Genomic DNA, 18,883 nt, shown 5'->3' with positions numbered 1-18,883 from the left:
GTTTCAAAGTATAAAAAAATATTTTCCTATTTTATGATATTTTAACAGAATATTTTAAAAAATATATAAAAACATTATTGTTAATGGCAAACCCACTATTAATAATGTTTATTTTATATAATTTTTTTAGGTGTATAAGACGATTGCTCAAAAATCAAAACATTTTAATGGATCATTGTATTGTACGCAAAGGTGGCAATTAAACGTTGCGTGTAATATATTATGTATATCACATCCAACGTTTATTGTAAAGAAAAATAATAAATAGATTTTTCTGTTTAGGGATAACATTATTATTGTTATTTATTGATTTATGGCGTTTTGAGCGTGCCAGTTGAGCATAATTCACTTCGCCAATGTCATATACAAAACAAAGAAAATAAATTGACAGGTAAAAAAGGGATAACTGTAAATAATTGTAGAATACACGTAAAAAAGAGATCAGTAAAAATACAGCCTTCACCTACAATAAACACATTTTTGCAATATGTACACAGTATATTAGTGGATAACGTTATTTACAGCTTGCAACTTACCCGTGTCATTTCAATTTGACAGTCCGTTAATGATGCTGCGTGTAAAAAATATTTTGACAGATGATATATAACTTGCAACACCAGTTTGGCGATTAATGTTTCACGCACGGGATGTAGAGAAAGTAAATTTTCATTATTTAAAAATTTATTGGCTTTCAATGCCGTAACAATTGGTGTAGTAAATCAAGAAATGCACTTATTTTTGTCGTGCTTAAACCGCGAGTGCCAAAGTCTTCAAATTAGGACAATACGATATTGGGAAATGGTGATGACTGACACAACCATTGGTGCCTATTTAAAGTGATTTTATGAGTGTTTTTGTGCAAGTTCGACAGGATGCCGAGGGGAGAGCATAGGCCGAGCGTTCTGTTATCCAGGGATGAGAATGACCAGGTGTTTAGCCTCATCGGTCCTAAATGCCAGGTTGGTTAACTTTGGTCACTTTTCGTGGCCTTCGATTAATTTGAGCCCTATAGATTATGAATATCAGTATATCTCCTTTTATCAGACGTGCTCACATTGATAAACTTATTTGTGAAACAAGATTGATTATATCAATAATCTTATCAAAACTTGTTTTTTATACTTTTTGTCACCCTTGTCAATAAAAATACGTTTTGGGTTGAGTGTTTAAAAGTATGAATGACTCATACTTTTCATCCTTAAATATTATATTTAGTAATGTAATAGTTTTCCTTTAAATTTCATATTCAATACTATAAAGTAAATTTTAAATATTTTTTATTATTTGGTACATTTTTTCCTGAATACAAGAGCTTGTTAAGTAATAAATTAAGTATAAATTTACAAAAAAAAATGTTATGTAAAAAAGGCATAAACATATAAAAAAAACTCTTTTATTCAAAATATTTGGTAGACAATTTATGACAACAACTGACACATTCACAAGCTGTACCTAACTAAAGACCTGAAATGACACCAATTTACAGTAACCAATTAATTAAAAAGAATTTGAATACATTTACTTAATGCCAGAGAGATGAAGTGCCAAATGCTACAGTCTCTACATACTCCTTTTGCCTCATCAACCTTTTCTTACATGTCCTCCAGGGTTCATTATTGTTACTGTGTTTTCAAAGGCCAACTGAGGTCTCCCTCTGCGTCTCTTACCTGCCACTTTTCCTTCATATTGATCAAGTGTCACTACTTGATACATAATATCTAGATTTGTTAGATCCAAAATGGACAAAAGAGTGTCTTAACACTAAGAATAGTTCACTAAGTTTTTAAAAAAATACCTATATAGTTTTACCCAAACATGTATGTATAACTTTTTCAAATCACAATGTGAATGTCACATAACTAGTTCAGCAAGACAATGAATTATTCTATACTTGTTGCACTTATTGCGTAATATAAAAAGAAAACTTGACTGACATTTTCTCTTTATTATATAATCGTTTTTATTTGTTTCATTTAAATACTTAAAAAGATGATATAGGTAATTGGTAAAAATGTATATTAAAACAAAAAAAAATGTATTATTTGATTTAAATTACTTTTTTGCCACATGCATTTTTTTCCTTAGATTCATATTGCCAACCTAGCCACAAACTTAATTATTGGAAATGAAATTTCTTAAAAATCTAGGACTTTAAATTTGAATATAAAAAATAGAATTTGTTAGTAATATTTTAGAGCAGGATAGTTATATTTTCAATCAAAAAATTATAATAAATAAATGTTGATAGTGTCTAACTGAAGACATAAATTAGGATGCTATCTCTATTCAAGTATTGAGAAAGGTTTGTCTTTTCCATAATAAAAAAACTATACCAAGATTTGTCTTTACATTGGTTACCTTTGCCTATCCTATGAAAGAAATGTATTTCTAAAAAAAAATTGACTTGTCAAGTAATTAGATATGTTTGATTACTGACACAAATCTTAATTGGATGCAAGCAGGAAACTGTCATATATGTGCATCTTGCTTAGTATGCATGAACAGGTGAAAGTGTTAATCAGTCTATAGCCTAGCCTCTATAAGGAAATGGGATATGTCATGGCCATTGTTGCATATAAATTGATTAAAATAGATTGTGATAGCTAAAATATAAGTTCTTTTTCAGCTTCAACTTCTTTATGATTTTGTAACATTCTTCACTTTCTGTCCTAATTTGAGATATGCATATTGACTGTTGGAACTCAATGAGTGGGGCCATGAAAATTGTTCAGTGATGGTCAAACCCACAACACATGTCCTTACCCACTGTGCCCACTGTGCGACGATGTAATCATAATTAATTATTCCAGTTATATTTTATTACATTTATTTAAATTATTTCTCTTAATTAATAAATTGCAAAAATTATGATTGTATAATTTTAAAAAATCTTATTTAAAATGATATAATTAAATTCAAATTACTTTAAATGAAGATACTATTAAAGCAACTCAAATATTATTCATATAAATTAAATAGGCTAACAGAAAATGCAAAAATTAAGAAAAGATCTATTTACACTTTTTTATAACCTTGGCATTCTTCAAGTTAATATCAGGAAAAAGGTTCACAATATATACAATACAATAGTGCCAATGCAATTCCAAATTTGTCAATTTCAAGGCAAATTACTATTTATATCTTGTTATGTTTACTTGTACTATCAGTTTCTATATTATTTAGCTCCACACTGTATCTCATCCGATTTGATAACCCAAAGGGAACCAAATGTTAAGTTAATTACCACACCCCCCACTTTCTACCCAATTTTCAGGCTTTTCTGTTACATGACTTTAAATTGTTACCAGAGTGTGCGAAATTTCGCCGATTAAAAAATCGAACCATTACCTTACAGTCACATGCTGTGCCGCTTAAATAAATATTAAAAAAATAAAAAATAAATAAAGTGAAATAAAAGTTGATGACACTTCTAAATGGAATGTCTAATGTAAAATTTAGGTGTAATAATATGAGTCATAACATCATGTCAATGATACAAAAATACTATTTGAAATTGTGAGATAAAATTTTGCCATTTGTGGCACAATCATAGAGCAAGCCTGAGTGAACAATATGGGTGTGGGTTCAGACCCTGTTTAGGTAATATTTATAATTATTATGTTATTTTTCTCCTTTTGTATTTAATTAAGAATTAAACTAATACAAAGTTAGAAAATGGACAGCAAATTGATTCTTCATTATATTTCTCAGAATATACGACCAAGCCCTAGGAACTGATTACCATTAAAATAGATTAGAGACAACATTTATTAAAAAATATATAAATTTTTCACACAATTTATATGAAGAAGATTGACAACTTATAAAAGCTCATTAAAAATAGTGAAAGTCTATAATTAGTGAATGTTACATAATACATATCTAAATAGTCAGTCTAGTATTTAAAATAACTAGTTTTTAAGTTTATTAATTGACATATACTAATATATTGTTAATTCTGAACTTTTGTAACATTTATTTGTGTAATATTATAACTGTTTATCTTGGTTTTGTGAATGTTTTACGTGGCAAAGAACTAACAATGGTTTACGTTATAACTGATATCTCATGTTGATTTGACATTTTTTGAGTTTTCATAAGTAATCTTTTGTAACAACAATTTTTAAACAATTGTCTTCTTTATCACGCTGTATCCGCGGATAGCGCAACCATCTTTTTGTGAATCTAAATCTGAAGATGAGAAAAAGATTTCCGTTATTACAATTAAGTATACCTACTTACATATAAAAAAAAAAACTCTGAATGCTAAAATTGACAGGAAAGATATAATTGCTATTTACGCAACCGTCTACAAAATATTACTATTACGTAAAACTATGAAATTTCATAAGTATAGTTAAAATGGCAACTTCAATTAATTTGTATCATCCAAAACAAAGAATGAACGACATAGCCGGCACGCGACGACCATTTACAGTTCCAATGGAAGGAAGTCCGTCCGTTGCAACTTGCCTGTATGTTATTAATATTATATATATTTGGCACAAAGTGTAACTGTAAAATCGACTGGTTATGGATTCGATTCCCACTCGAGGATATGAAATATTTATTTATATTTTGCGAGGCATTGAGTTATGCCACTTAACACGCAATGTCTCCAGAAACCTGGGGAATGAAGTGTCTTAACATTAGGTTCCCTTTGCCTGCTCTCTTGTGTGCGGGATACAGCGTGAATCTGAAATGCAATGCATGCATGGGTATTTAAATGCAACTTACAATTAACAATTGATATTAACACTTGGTCGTCTGTTTGTGCGTAAGTTGCGATTTAATTGCAATTAAAATTTATCCAACTCTTGAGTAGATACTAATATTATTCAATTTCCATATTGATGAAATAATTATTTTTGTGAAATGTCTTAAATTTCGATGAAAATAAAAAAATGTGTTTACATCTGTTTTCTACTTATCGTATCAGATTACTTTATCATGAGATTATGGTAGAGGATATATGTGAACTGCGTTTTTGATTCTACTTATTTAATATACATTTTTAAAAGAAATATATTTAATATTAGTGGGCCCGGACGCGGCTACGCCCGCGAAAATGTAAGCCTAAATAATTAAAATAAGTCAAAAAATAATAATAAGTGGAGTTTTATTATTAGAAAAAATATCTGAGTAACTGAAATGAACAAACAAAAGAAGTAAAAGTAACTAAACGAAATTTTTAATATTAGAAAAAATACCTAAAGTTTGCCGTGCGCGCGCATTTTTCTATATTAATTAATTATTAATTTTTGCAAACAATATTAATTAAAATCCGAAATTATTAAAGTTACGATATTCTAAGTGTATAACATCGGTATAGATAACCGAACTGAGATAAATTAATTATAAGGAGCAAATAATTACATAAAAAATAATAGTAATTCGAAAATCTATAACAATTTACAAAACCATCAAAGTCATCTGCCCGTTCGCATCGGTCATACTACACCACTCGTAGGCTAGGTCATTTGGAATCAGTGACATCTTAATTATTTATTATAATGTTACACAGTAAACTATAATTTCCATCTAGATGAAATGCTAGAAGTGACTATTATATTTATTTTCATAAGGATGAATATCAAATTATAGAAATCATCTAATTTTTGTTAATGTATACAAATCTATATCAGCGCGCGCCATGTAAGCAAACTCATTTTGGGTGACGTTTTCTTAAAACAACAAACTTTGCAAGCCGTTGCTTAGCAACGCGTAGCGACGATTGTTATTAACATGGCGGAATAAATTGCATGTCAAATTAAAATGTATTTTAATATATTGGTATATATCGACAATATTACAAATATAAGAAATAAAAGTATCCTATGGTCATCCCGGTACTCTCATGTATCTCTCTATATGTTTATTTTATTACAATTAAATTAGCGGTTTGGCCCTGATTGCGTAAAAGACAGACAGACAGACAGAGTTACTTTCGAATTTATAATATAGGTATGGATATTTCAAAACTCACATTCTCTGTAAACACAAAAACTTGTAAGTTCGATTCCCACTCTTTCTATTTAATATTTTGATTTCTTTGCTCTGGTAGCGAGGCAAAGCGCGGCTTTTAGTTCCGCCACTCAACACACAATGCCTCTAGAATTCGGCGGAAAGTGGGGGACGAAAGTGTCTTAAGGGAAACGTCTAACGTGCCTTACGGGAAACGTCTAACGAAACGGAAGAGCCTTAAACGAGTGCCTTAACTTTTGCCTAAAGTAGCTATAAAAAAAACTTTTTTTTTCCTTTCCAGAGCTTAGCAACAGCTGTAGTACAACTATTCACGACAGAGGGGCCAGAGCATTCAGAATGGAAGAAGAAGGACACTGGCGTGCTGTGCCTGATAAAGGACAACAGCAAACGTTCATATTTCTTTCGCATATACTGCTTGTACCGCAAAGCACTTGTATGGGAACATGAAGTCTACTTACAAATAGAATATAAGAGTCCGAAACCGTATCTTCATACTTTTGAAGCTGAGGTATGTATATCTAATGTAAAAACTAGTTCCCCTTCAGCAGAAAGTGGTGAGTGGAGTGTCTTAACACTAGGCTCTCTCTTCCTATCTTGCTACATGCAGGATGCAGCGTGAAGCTGATTCGACTTATTTATAAATAAAAAAGTACTTTTGTCTGCACTTTGGGTTTATTCAGGGATATTACTAATAGAGAGGCTATAGTGGAGAAGTAGGTCGTGAAACATATTCCAACGTGATGGTTGTGGTTCGATTCTTATTCGTGGGAATTAATTATTTTCATTCGCTCCGCTTTGGTTGTGTCCGGTGTTGAGTTTCCTCCCTCAACGCCCATTGTATCGAATTCAGGCGGAAAGCGGAGAGCAGAGGTTTGATACCAGGTTCCATCCTGTCACATTGCTTGAAAGTGTTTCACCTTTTTTACCTAATTTCATAGAATAGAGTTACTTTTATAAAATCTATTTAATTAATGTTAATTTATTTTACAGGATTACATGGCGGCATTTAACTTCGCAAACGAAGATGAAGCTAGGGTGCTTAGAAATATATTAATAGAGAAAATTGAACTACGAAAACATAGGCGGGAAGGTTAGTGTTATTGTTTTAATTGAGTTGTGAAATATTTAAGGAAATAACTATGATTTTACCAATATTAAATACTTCATAATATATTATGAGGAAATACTGCAGGTATCTATGTTTGTATAATTATAGGTTTATTATATATATTAAAATTGTAACTTATCGTCTGTACATCGTAGATAAAGAAGAAAAACTGTTTTTCGTCTATTTGTCTGTGCGTTCTGTCTGTTGATATCTAAGTTCCACACTTACACATTTTTCTTTGGTTTATTTTTGGTAACCTTCACTTAACATTAAGTAGTTATTTAATTTCAATCGTTTTATTATAAAAGTTATTATATCAATATAAAATATTTAGTTCAACTAGATTGCTGTAAAATAACTTCAAGTTGTAATATATTGTTATTGTCTTTAAAATGATTATGTCACTAGAACAGGAAAACTAGAGGGCCATTTGTGGGGCACGAGCGTATGACTCTAAACGCGACATGTTGTGGATTTGATTCCCACTTTCATTTCTTACATTTCATTTCTTTGCTGGCGTCGAAACCAAGCGCGGCATGGAGTTACGCCACTGAACACGCAATGCCTCAAAAATTCGGATGTGGAACGAAGTGTCCTAACACTAGGTTCCCAGGTTGCTCTCTGATAAAGTGCGGCGGTGATTTACTGGAAAGTGAGGAAAGCAGTGTAACCCTAGTACGAGTATATAACGCTAAGCATGACGCTAAAAGGAATAAATAAATAGTACACCATGTCTGAATCGAACCCATAACCACAACTCGAATAATTGAGATCTGTCCTATAATGCTGTAATTGAGCACAAAATATGTTCAAATTGTCTCCCTAGTATTCTTAAAACATGCTGCTAAGATAATATTTAACTGATTATATAATTTTCACGTTATAATCGACTCCAAGGCTAAAAGGCGCTGTTAATATGAACGTTTAAACATAATTTGATTGATGGTAGCGGTAATTCTGTTGTGTTATAGAAAAAATATATATTTTATAGCTTCCTTTTGTCATATATGTCTATTTGTAATATTTTATTATATGCCGGGGATACCTTGTAAGTGGTCAGTAAAAAGTTTTTTTTTTATAGGAATTTCAATATGTTAAGAAAAAAACAACTTCACAGTGTATTTTGCATATAGCACGGTAGGTAGGTACCTGGTGTCTAGATTCTGCGTTCCCCACTTTTCTCAAGGCATTGTGTGTGAGGCGGAACTCAGCGCCGGATTTTTGCTTTGGTGCCATATTTGGTGAAGAAATTTAAATAATTGATTCCAACTAGTGGGGACCGAACCCCACAACTGTCATATGTTAAAAATATATTATAATTAACACATTGAAATTATTTAACTACTAATATGTATTATAATCAAGAGCCATTTTAATTTTACAGTTTTACTAATTACTGTTGATGGCCTAACATGGTAGACACAGGGAACCTAGTGTTAAAACACTCCGTTCCTCTGTTTCTGTCGAATTCTGGAGGCATTACGTTGGCCTACATGTTTATTGTTGATTTATAAAATTATTAAACATCCAGCCGTCCACACCACAATCAACAATACGTTTGTGTACAAATATAGCGGTCGAAATATTTTTCTGTGTATGTCATCAATGAAGGATGATGAACCAACGCCTAAAAACGATTTAATTTACATATAAATTGATATCATTGTCTTTTTTTTTAAATAGAAATATGTACTACTAAAATGGCGTCTAGCTTGGTTGTAAATTTTATTGCTTCGGTCGTCATTACGTTACGTGGTCTGGGATAGATATTAGTTAATTTTGCTAGTTTGGCATCTTTGAAGTATAGTATGATTGTGAGTTGTGGCCACCCTGAAGTTAGCTGTGCAGTCTGTGCAGATTTGATTTTAGAATTTTTCTTTCTTTTGATTATTTTCTCTTCGCGTCAACAATGCGTTTGCGTGAGAAAGCCTAACTTAAGAGTGACCATGGCTCATAGAGTGATCAGGACCTTACTATATTACAGTTATTACCATACTGTTTAACAGTTTGTCAATTAGGTATTCCTACTTGTGTTAACTTGGGAAACATGTTTATAACTATAATAAATTATTAGCAAATGTTGTCTTGGTATTGTATTATTGTCAATTAGTCGAATATGTCTGAATACTGACAAGTCTAATAAAAATAAGCAAATATAGTATTTTTCCAACTTTGAACCTTATTAATAACCACTCGGCCTTCAGGCCATCATGGCGCAGGGGCATCATATGTGACTGTAATGCCCCGTTTGTGGTTCGATCCCCGTCCAAGGGAAGTATTTATTAGTTCTTAGTATTTTCATTTCTTTGCTCTGGCACTAAGGCTAAAAGCCCGGCGTTTAGCTTCAACCCTCAACACGGAAAATTCGAAATACTTCGAAAAATTGGGCGAAAAATGTAGAACGGAGTAACACCAGGTTTCCTCTGTATACACTGCTTTATGCGGGATACAGCGTGAAGTTGATTTAATTTTAATTACTTATTTACAAATTTATTATAACCATTTATTTTATTTTTTCCAGAACGCCGCCAAAGATCAATGCTGGCAGCGCGGGCGAACAGCATATCCTCCCACAGCGTATCCTCGCACAGTTCAATAAAGTCCGGCAGCACCAACCGTATGAACGGGGTCTCCCCCGCACCCCTCTCGCCGTTGCCCCCCGCGCCCCACACCCCCGCCCCAGTCCCCATGCCGACTGTGAACTTGCAGAGCAATAAAGCTAATACGTTGTCGAGTGAGTTTTACTTTTTAAAGTTTTTTTTTTTTGGAATATGTATCGGAAGCTAAGCGAAGCTTTTATATGACATTTTCCTTTTCAAATGAATGGTGTTGAAAGGAGAAATTTTAATAGGGAACAGGACAGGATAGTGAACACAACAAAATGTTTTTAAGTATTGCGCACATAGCAAGATAGACAGTGGGAACCCGGGAACCAAGTGTTAAGACACTCCGTTCCGATTAAAAAAGTTTCGTTCCCCACATTCCGCCGGATTCTGCTCATTTTCGACAAAACTAACAACAACATACAAAATTAACTCCATATCTTTCATATCATCAAAATTGTGCTATTTAAAACAATGTTGTGTATAATTTTTATCCAATGGAATGAATTAAATTGCAAATTAAATAAAAAATCGAAACTCGTTTTCTCTTTCTTATTTTATTATTATTTATCTATTCTAATATTTTTTTTACAGATTTCTCTCTAAAGGGTACCGGCAAAAAGCCTAAGCCAAAATCGAGAAAATTAACAAAAGCAGACATTGGTATGCCGCTAGACTTCAAACATATCTCCCACGTTGGATGGGATGCGGATAAAGGTAATTAACTTTTACTAACTTCTAACGTTAAAAATAAGAGGGGGTAAAAAAAGATCCAGGTCCGGTCAAGTGGGAGTTGACTCGTCCTTCGAGGGTTCGCTACTAATTTCAGTACTACAGAAAAGAAGAGAAAATAAGGGGAAAATATAGATAAAACAAAAAAAAGGATGAGATCGGAATCCCACAGTATTGCCAACAAGAATATAACAACCAGAAATCAAAAATCGAAAATGCAAAAACATTATAACAATTATGTTCCATATTGATGCATTTTTTTCTCTGCTTCAAAGGATTCTGGATATTTAATATAATCCATATCAGCATGATAGTTCTATATAATCTTGAGAAAAATGGTCGTTACGGACGTACAGACACACGGACTGACAGACATACAACAAAGTGATCCTGTAAAGTTCCGTTTAATTCTTTTAAGTTACAGTCGAAGAAAAAGTAGCTTTACGCATTGCATTTTGCACATAGGATGATAGATTCTCTACTTCTCTAGGTCTCCCTAGGGTCCCTACACTATTTTTCCCCTTTCCTTTTCCTCTCATTCTTTATTCGAATCATTACGTGTTGCGAAACTCAACACCGTACTTTGTCTTGTAATTAGAGCGAGGAAATGAACTTTCGTGTTTATAATCTGACGACGGGCCAAGATTTATATTTTTACGATTATATTTTTTACTTTCCCAATGTATCCCTAAGAACTTAGCGCCTTAGTGTTAAGACACTCCATTCCCATTAAGACAATTTTGTTTCCAACTTTTCCTTTCTTCCTTCTTTACCGCGCTTTTGCCTTGTTACGAGAACATGGAAATGAAAATACAAAATATTTAATTTCTTCCAATGAGAATCGAACCCACGAGTCCCACACCTGTGCCCCATAGTCGTGCTATAAATATTTTTAACAAACCTGTAATTTCCTTATACAGGATTCGACATATTCGACATGGACAAATTGCCAGAGGAGCAAATGAGGTCGTTTTGGGACAAAGCGGGTATCACAGAGAACCAACTAAACGACCAGGCGACGAGACAGTTTATATACGACTTTATTATCAAAAATGGCGGCGTTGAAGCTGTTAAGGAGGAACTGCATGATACTAAACCTAATGGTGATTAAATTTTTTGGGACACGATTTTATTATTGCGTTGTTAAATCATGGTTTTAGAATCGCTGTGCGCGCAAACAAATATACAAATAAATATTTTAAATAAAATATACAAATAGTTTCTAAATATATTACGTAATTTCAATACGTTTCAAACAAAATTGCAGAGTCCCCTCGGGGTCCAGCGCCTCCCCCCGCGCCCCCCGTGCCCGCACGCGCCCCGCCGCCGCCTGCGCCACGTAAGTTAACATATATATCTTTTCTCCGCATATAGCAGGGAAGGCAGAGAGAACTTAGTTTAGACAAACTTCGTTCCCTGCCGTCCGCCTAAGTTTCGAGGCATTGCAATTTGAGTGGGGCAACCGAAAATTCTTATTTTCAAGCTACAAGAGCAAGTGGTGGTGGCATAATAGAACTCATAACCGCTGCGTTGATTGTCATAATTATGCTGTGCACGCACTTCAACTACGATAATTGTATTAACATTAGTATAAATAATAAATATACAAATATATACATTCTAAGCGTGCAAGTTATATGTTTCTTAGTAAAAAATTAACTAACAGTTATACTTCTGTACATAATTTTCATTTTAAAATACAATAATAAATGAAAGTAACTAAACTAATTCGATAATTCCCCTCCCACAGCGTCCCGCGCCCCACCACCGCCGCCAGCGCGCGCCGTGCCCCCGCCTCCGCCGCCCGTCTCGCTCGCCGCGCCGCCCACGCCGCGCAACCCGCCGCCCCCACGACCTATGCAACGTGAGATTATATATATATATATATATGTATCTGATCGCTATTTTTACATGGAAAACATACTTCTTGCCAAATTTTCGAAAAATTACGAGTTGAGTAGCGGAACTCGACGCCACGTTTTGCCAGAGCGAGGAAATGTTAAATATTTCACTCTTCGATTAAGAATCGAACCCATGACCGTCGCGTACTATTAGGGATGAGTTCGATATATGTTTTTAGAAAACCGTTTTTACAGTAACTTAAAACTCAACATAGCTGTGATCTGAACAAAACCATAATAACGCAAAACTTCTGAAACGTCAAACGGTTTTATATTAAAACTAACTGCCTCTCTTTCTAAGTAATGTATTCCGAACGGGCGTAAATGAGATAAGGCGAATATCTGATAAACTGATATTCGCTTCCTCTCTTTCTATCCGTATATTCTTCACGGGTGTAAAAGAAATGAAGCGAATACCTGATAGCTAACTAACTAACAGATTCATGTTCGGCGGTTTTCTTACATTACATCTACAAGTTATTATTTCGTCGTTATGAAATCGAACTTCTAAATAAATGAATAAAGTTGAAATTTGGATATGATTTTGTATTTTAACACGTTGACGGACGATTGCGGCTATAGCCGTCAAAGCGAAGTTCACAATGTGGCATGACTGCTATAGCCGTCCAAAACGAAACGGTCGTTTTTAGACACTACGGCTATAGCAGCACAAATGTGCACTTACTGGCGTATACGTAGAAGCATAGTGTCGTGTTTTGAAAACATCTTTTTCTTTTTTTTTCTTTCAAAACATATAGTGTCAATTTTCGAACTTCGCTTGTTCCTACTGTCCGTCAACGTGTTAACATTATTTCAATTTAATTACTAAATATTGTTTTTTTTACATTTGATTATAGTTTTTATTTATATGTAATACTAAATACATATATTTATTATGATATTATAATGTTATAATTATGATTTTGCGTTTATTGACAATTCGAAAAAAAACTATATCTGAAAACCGTTTTTGATATCGATACGAAAACCATATATCGGTTTCATAACCGTTAGTGGAAAAAAACGATAACGCCCATCTCTAGTACTACTGTGCTTGTGCCCCTGCATCACGAACGTCGACGTCTCAAATATTAATTCGATATTTCTACGGTCAGGATTAAAATATTTAAATAACTTGAAATCTTTATAATAATATTGTAACATTCCACTTTATATGAAATTTAAACAAACATTCATTATTTAATATATTCCCATAATTCACAGCACCGCCTGCAGCCGGTCCCCCCTCCGTACCGCCACCGCCGCCTCCTTCCGCCGCGCCGCCCCCGCCTCCTCCGCCGCCGCCCCTCGCACCGCCCGCTGCAGCCCCTGCGCCTCCGCCACCACCCCCACCTGTGCCCACCGCCGCCCCTGGGGCGCCCGACCCCCGCGCCGCCCTCATGGAGAGTATACGCAACGGGAACAAGACGCTCAGGGTGAGTGTGAATGGATGCTCAGATTTCATTTTAATATCCTTTTTAATTGTGATTATTCACACCTCACTCTAAACTCCAAACTCCAAAAAGCCCAATTTCTACACAACCACGAGGTGTTAGCCGTATTATACTTAGCATTCCAGGAATCCTGTTAAATTTAAATTCGTATATATTTTGAGTATTTGCCTTTCTTATTATGAATTAGTTCTTTCTTACACAACTTTCATTTAAACTATTTTTTTTAGGCTTAAATAACATAATTTTCTATAGTACTATTAAATTTTATTAATTGTTATGTCAAATTATTTATTTATTGTGTTAAAATCTTTATTTATTGTTATTATTTTTATTTTATATTCTTAACTATTTCAGCATGTCGACGTTGGTTCGAAGAATTCGCTGAACGATGACAGTAGAAACAATTTGCTAAGTGAAATACGACAAGGAATTAATTTAAGAGCTGTAAGTAAAGTTAATTAAATTAATTATATTATTATTATTATATTTATATTATGTATGGCTACAAATCCGGTTTAAAGTTTCATTCAAATGAATCCTAAATTAAAACAAAAATAATCAAATTCCTTCAATTTCCACCAGGTACGACGTTCCAGCAGTTCAGCGGGAGACTCTGAAGACTTATCAAACCGCGCCGCAGTGTGTGGCCTCGCGGGTGCACTCGCAAAAGCACTACAAGAACGAGCACGAGCCATACAGTCCTCCTCCGAGTCAGATGATAGTGAAAACGAAGCTAGTGACTTTGAATGGGACGATTGAGTCACTAATATGGTCACTAATATGTTTGATGTTATTGTTTTGAAGAGTGTTAGGTAAAAGTGTGGGAGGATTGAGTTGCGACGATAGTGGAAGTGAAGCTAGTGACTCTATAGAGTTACTAACACGGTCGCTATCATAATATATATTGACGTTGTGATGGGAGTTAGGTGATAGTGACTGTGGCATTAACAAATGACTACTACATATGTATGTGATGAAAATATAAGTGTCACTATGATATATACTATCACTGTTGTGATAGATGGTTTATTTTTTTTTTAGTCATCTATTGATTTTGTTTTTTTTATGTCATCATTGTCAAGTGTAAAATGTCAATGTCAAGTGTATGGCAGTGTATCATGCTGGCATTATATTTGCAATTACTCAACTGGCACTCTCGGTACACCGTAATAAAAGAACCATACCAATCATAATTGCAATTTTTTTTTTTACAAAAGTAGAAAAATATTTTAATTCTGTTTACTTTTATTAAGAAATAAAATGTCACCATTTTATAACTTTTGCACTGATAACTTGAAGTTGAGAGCTTGTTTCATATAGCGTGAGAATGTGTACAGTTCATATTTCTTATATAAAGCGAGAGTGTGAGCAATATATAATACACTAATACATAATATTTGAAATAATTTTCATTTATTTTTTACTGCGCCATCACTGCCATAATTTCAACGGTATGTCAGATTTACAAGAAAAAATTTACGTGCTTAATAAGTCTTTTTAACCAAACAGTTATATGGTCTTCATACAGGTACAGCGTATGTCTGTAATCGCGACGGTTGTAGGTTCGATTCTAATCGCGAGGAAAAAGCTATAAAAAACTAATATCTAAAATAAATTTGATTAGAAAAATATATATATTTAACCAAATCATGAACAAAGCTCAAAATGATAACGGACTTTATAGTATTTAGATATGTTAGATTGCTAACAAACATTTTTTTAATAATTGACAACACATCTTCTTAATCGATTCTACTTTAAATGTATAGAACAGCAATATTATGCTCTTTTTTATAATATTTTTTCGTTAAAATAATTTTAAGTCATGTAATAACTAGGTGATGTAACAAAAAGTTAGTGCCTGTAATAGTTTTTAACTTAAATAAGTATATGTTATAGGTATCAGTATTTTTTTAATCATACTATTTGTAATATTGTATTCTGCTTTTCATATACGAAATTGTATATTAATAGTTTTTGTTATTGTCATTCAGTATCATTGCAAGAATAAGACTTTATACTACAACTAAAACATTTGACTGATATAATATTAATCAGAATTTGAATGTAAGTTATTAATTCCCCCAAGTGAGGATCAAACCCTCAACCATCGCATTTACAGTCAGAGTCAAATTAGATATATATAATATTTTCATTTCTTCACTCTTGTAACAGGGCAAAACCAGGTGGTAAGTTCCACCACTCAACACACAATGCCTCCAAAATTTGGCGACAAGTGGGAACGGACATGTGTTAACCTTCCCAGTTCCCCATGTCTATTCTGCTCTATGCGGGATCCAATGTAAAGCTGAACTTACTTATTTAATTTGAATAAGATTGATCTTTTTATCTTTTCAAAACAATGTTTTGCAAAGTAGATGATTATAGTCAAACAACATAATTATCCAGTAACGGTATTAAATTTAAAATATTTATAACAATTATTGATTAACTTTTGTATGTATCATTTAAATATTTATATTCATGCTATTAATTAATTGTATTTTATTGTAGTTATAATATTTTTGATTAGTTTCATTTTTTAAGTATTGATAATAAGTTGTATATGTGTATATATATATATATAGTAGTCAGTATGATGACTGATGTTGAGAAGGTGTTCTCCTGCAAAAGTGGCCTAACTTAGGTCTTCTATAATTTTGTTTTTCTTTAAATTGGCAATAAAACATATATTATTCTGAGAAATCAGAATAATATATGTTTTATTACTGATTTTGCTGAAAAATTCGTGATATACAAAAAAAAAACACTAATCTTTCTAAGATATTCGGGCTTATTAGCCATTTATAAAATATACATATTAGTCTTTAATTTGAAAACTGAATGTACAGCATAATAATTTGTTATTAGCAACCCGCCCGCTTGAACTAAACATTTTTTTATTTACTAATTAGTATATATTAACAATTAAAGACAATATGTATTCATTGAAATCTAAAAATAATTCCTTTTTTAAGTTAGGCCACTTTAATTTAGAGATGGCGAAATTATTCTAATGTGTCAATAAAAATGTTTATTGGAACTTGTAACTTAAGTTTTAATTTTATATTAAAATATTTTTTTTAGCAAAATATTAGCTAAAATTAACAATTTTTAATATTTTGAATTAATCAGTGTACGACTTAGTCGTGACAAAAATATATTTTTATTGATAACTCAACCAATAATAAAAATAACTTAAAATTGTTTAACAAAGAAAAATGTTTGCCTAACGCAAAGAAATTGGTCGAAACCCAGCACCACACTGTCTGTCTATCAATATTGCGAAAATGTTTAAAAGTTTAAGTTTTGAATATTAACTTCAAATGGGACTTGAAATTACAATCATCGCAATTTATTTAGAATTGTAAAGATATAACATTTTGTTTATTGAAAAAATTGTTAAATATATTATTACTTAAGTCATTAAAAAATTCTTGTATTACATATACATTCACAGAAACAGTACGGATGATGAGTCATCGCCGCCTTAAAGCTCGCTGTAGATAGAACGTCGATTTGATTTTAAGATTACTCTCTTACAATTCGCATAAGTTCAGAAAGCCTAACTTCAAAACGGCCATGTCTTGTCGACCGTACTGTACATCTAAGGAATGTTACATTATATAAGAAAAATTAAGTTTGTGATGTAATTACAAATTTTCTAACTTGTTTAATATTTCAATATTACAATCAGCACCTGTGTTTATTATGCACATATTTATTTATAGAATGTATTTTGTATTTAAATATGTTAGTGTCTAGTTCTTATTATCTAATGTTTACAAGTAAAGGGATGTCATTTGTTTTCTTATTTTTCAATATTTTTAACTATTAATAATGTGCTCCTTGGCTTTAACTATTATTTCGACGCTTTGGTGGTGAAGACAGTCAACCTGCATGATACAAGTTTCAAAACGACGAAGTATGCATAATGAAGTGGAACACTTATATAAAAAAAATATTATTTCTAAGTTGGTTTTTATTTCTTTAAATTATATCTTTTGTTCGACGGTTTTCACCAACAAAGAAATTATTTTATATTTCTATTTTTATCTGTTTTCAAATTTATACCTAGTCGACAATCTTTCAGTCTTTGTATTCATAATATTCAATTACTTTTGTGCACAAAATATATTTCAATCATAATTAAAGTCACTGCAAATTGCAGAATTTTCGTTATTTAAATGTCTTCTTCTAAATCAAAACAAAGCAATGTAACTTATAAATTTTCAAAACTTTAAAATATTAATCGTTCATAAAATCTTTTATTCGACAGATGATTTTGTTATCGTAAAATATAATCACGTCTGTTATTATATTGAATTAAACATAGTTTCTTTAGTTGGAAGTAATTTATGCGAATTTAGTACTCTAGAAACAAACGATCGGTTACATGTCAAGTCAAATTTTTAAAAAGCAATAAACTACATTAAAAAAACAAAGTATGTTATCATAAACATACTTATATGTATATATTTTATTCTCTCTTTTTGAAACCTCTTCGTATATCGGATACATTGGTATATTTACTTATCCTAATGCTTAAGGTTTAAAAACAAGTAAGTTTGGTTAATCGGGTTTCTACAGTTTAATTATAAACTTTTATTTATGTTCACTTATTTTACCATCTTTTTTTAAATAATTATTTTAAATTGATTGCAAATTTTGTAGACCAAAAAAACCGTTCAAAAATTCTGCAAAATGCAGTGGCAATCGCTTTGCTCATAATTTTTGAATGCAATAATAAATTTTAAATTAAGCATTTACATAAGCGTAAATTTAGAAAACAAAGCTATTTTTATATTTAAAATAAAGTTTTGTATTGTTAATCTGTCGTGACTAACGGGCAACGTTATAACCACCACTGAATACCACGTTAACTAAATAAATAATCATTAATTTCAAAACAAGGAGTTTTATTAATTTATAACCTGGAAACTACTATAGATTTTTATATTATTTGTGTATTTTAGGGGTCTGTGCCTATTAAGGAGCCTTTAGATCACTTGGTTGTCCGTCCGTCTGTCTGTTAACAGAATTTATCTCAGGAACACTTGGAGATATCAAGTTGAAATTCAAACTGTACTCAGATCTACG

The 18,883-nt window shown here is 32.2% G+C and overlaps 1 protein-coding gene across 1 annotated transcript; it reads left to right on the top strand.

The window, feature by feature from the left end:
- Positions 1-600: 600 nt before the first annotated feature.
- Positions 601-18,693, top strand: LOC146534280 (actin nucleation-promoting factor WAS-like). Its single transcript, XM_085193002.1, has 11 exons — positions 601-959; positions 6,266-6,493; positions 6,976-7,075; positions 9,615-9,827; positions 10,291-10,413; positions 11,349-11,531; positions 11,696-11,767; positions 12,179-12,292; positions 13,554-13,765; positions 14,138-14,227; positions 14,366-18,693. The coding sequence occupies exons 1-11, from the start codon at positions 873-875 to the stop codon at positions 14,540-14,542; spliced, it is 1,599 nt and encodes a 532-aa protein (XP_085049128.1). The 5' UTR covers positions 601-872; the 3' UTR covers positions 14,543-18,693.
- Positions 18,694-18,883: the final 190 nt, after the last annotated feature.

This window comes from Heliconius melpomene, chromosome 11 (assembly GCF_056956725.1).
Source record: "Heliconius melpomene rosina isolate 202511_hmr_F chromosome 11, ASM5695672v1, whole genome shotgun sequence".
Lineage (NCBI taxonomy): Eukaryota > Metazoa > Arthropoda > Insecta > Lepidoptera > Nymphalidae > Heliconius > Heliconius melpomene.
The sequence above is the reverse complement of the archived record's forward strand: the minus strand, read 5'-3'. Positions and strand labels throughout refer to the sequence as shown.

Excerpts from the sequence above, each read along its gene's own strand:
- LOC146534280 (XM_085193002.1), top strand. The coding sequence starts at position 873 with ATGCCGAGGGGAGAGCATAGGCCGAGCGTTCTGTTATCCAGGGATGAG. Across the intron at positions 9,828-10,290 it reads TAAAGCTAATACGTTGTCGA|ATTTCTCTCTAAAGGGTACC; the intron begins GTGAGTTTTACT and ends TTTTTTTTACAG. Across the intron at positions 11,768-12,178 it reads CCCGCCGCCGCCTGCGCCAC|CGTCCCGCGCCCCACCACCG; the intron begins GTAAGTTAACAT and ends CCCCTCCCACAG.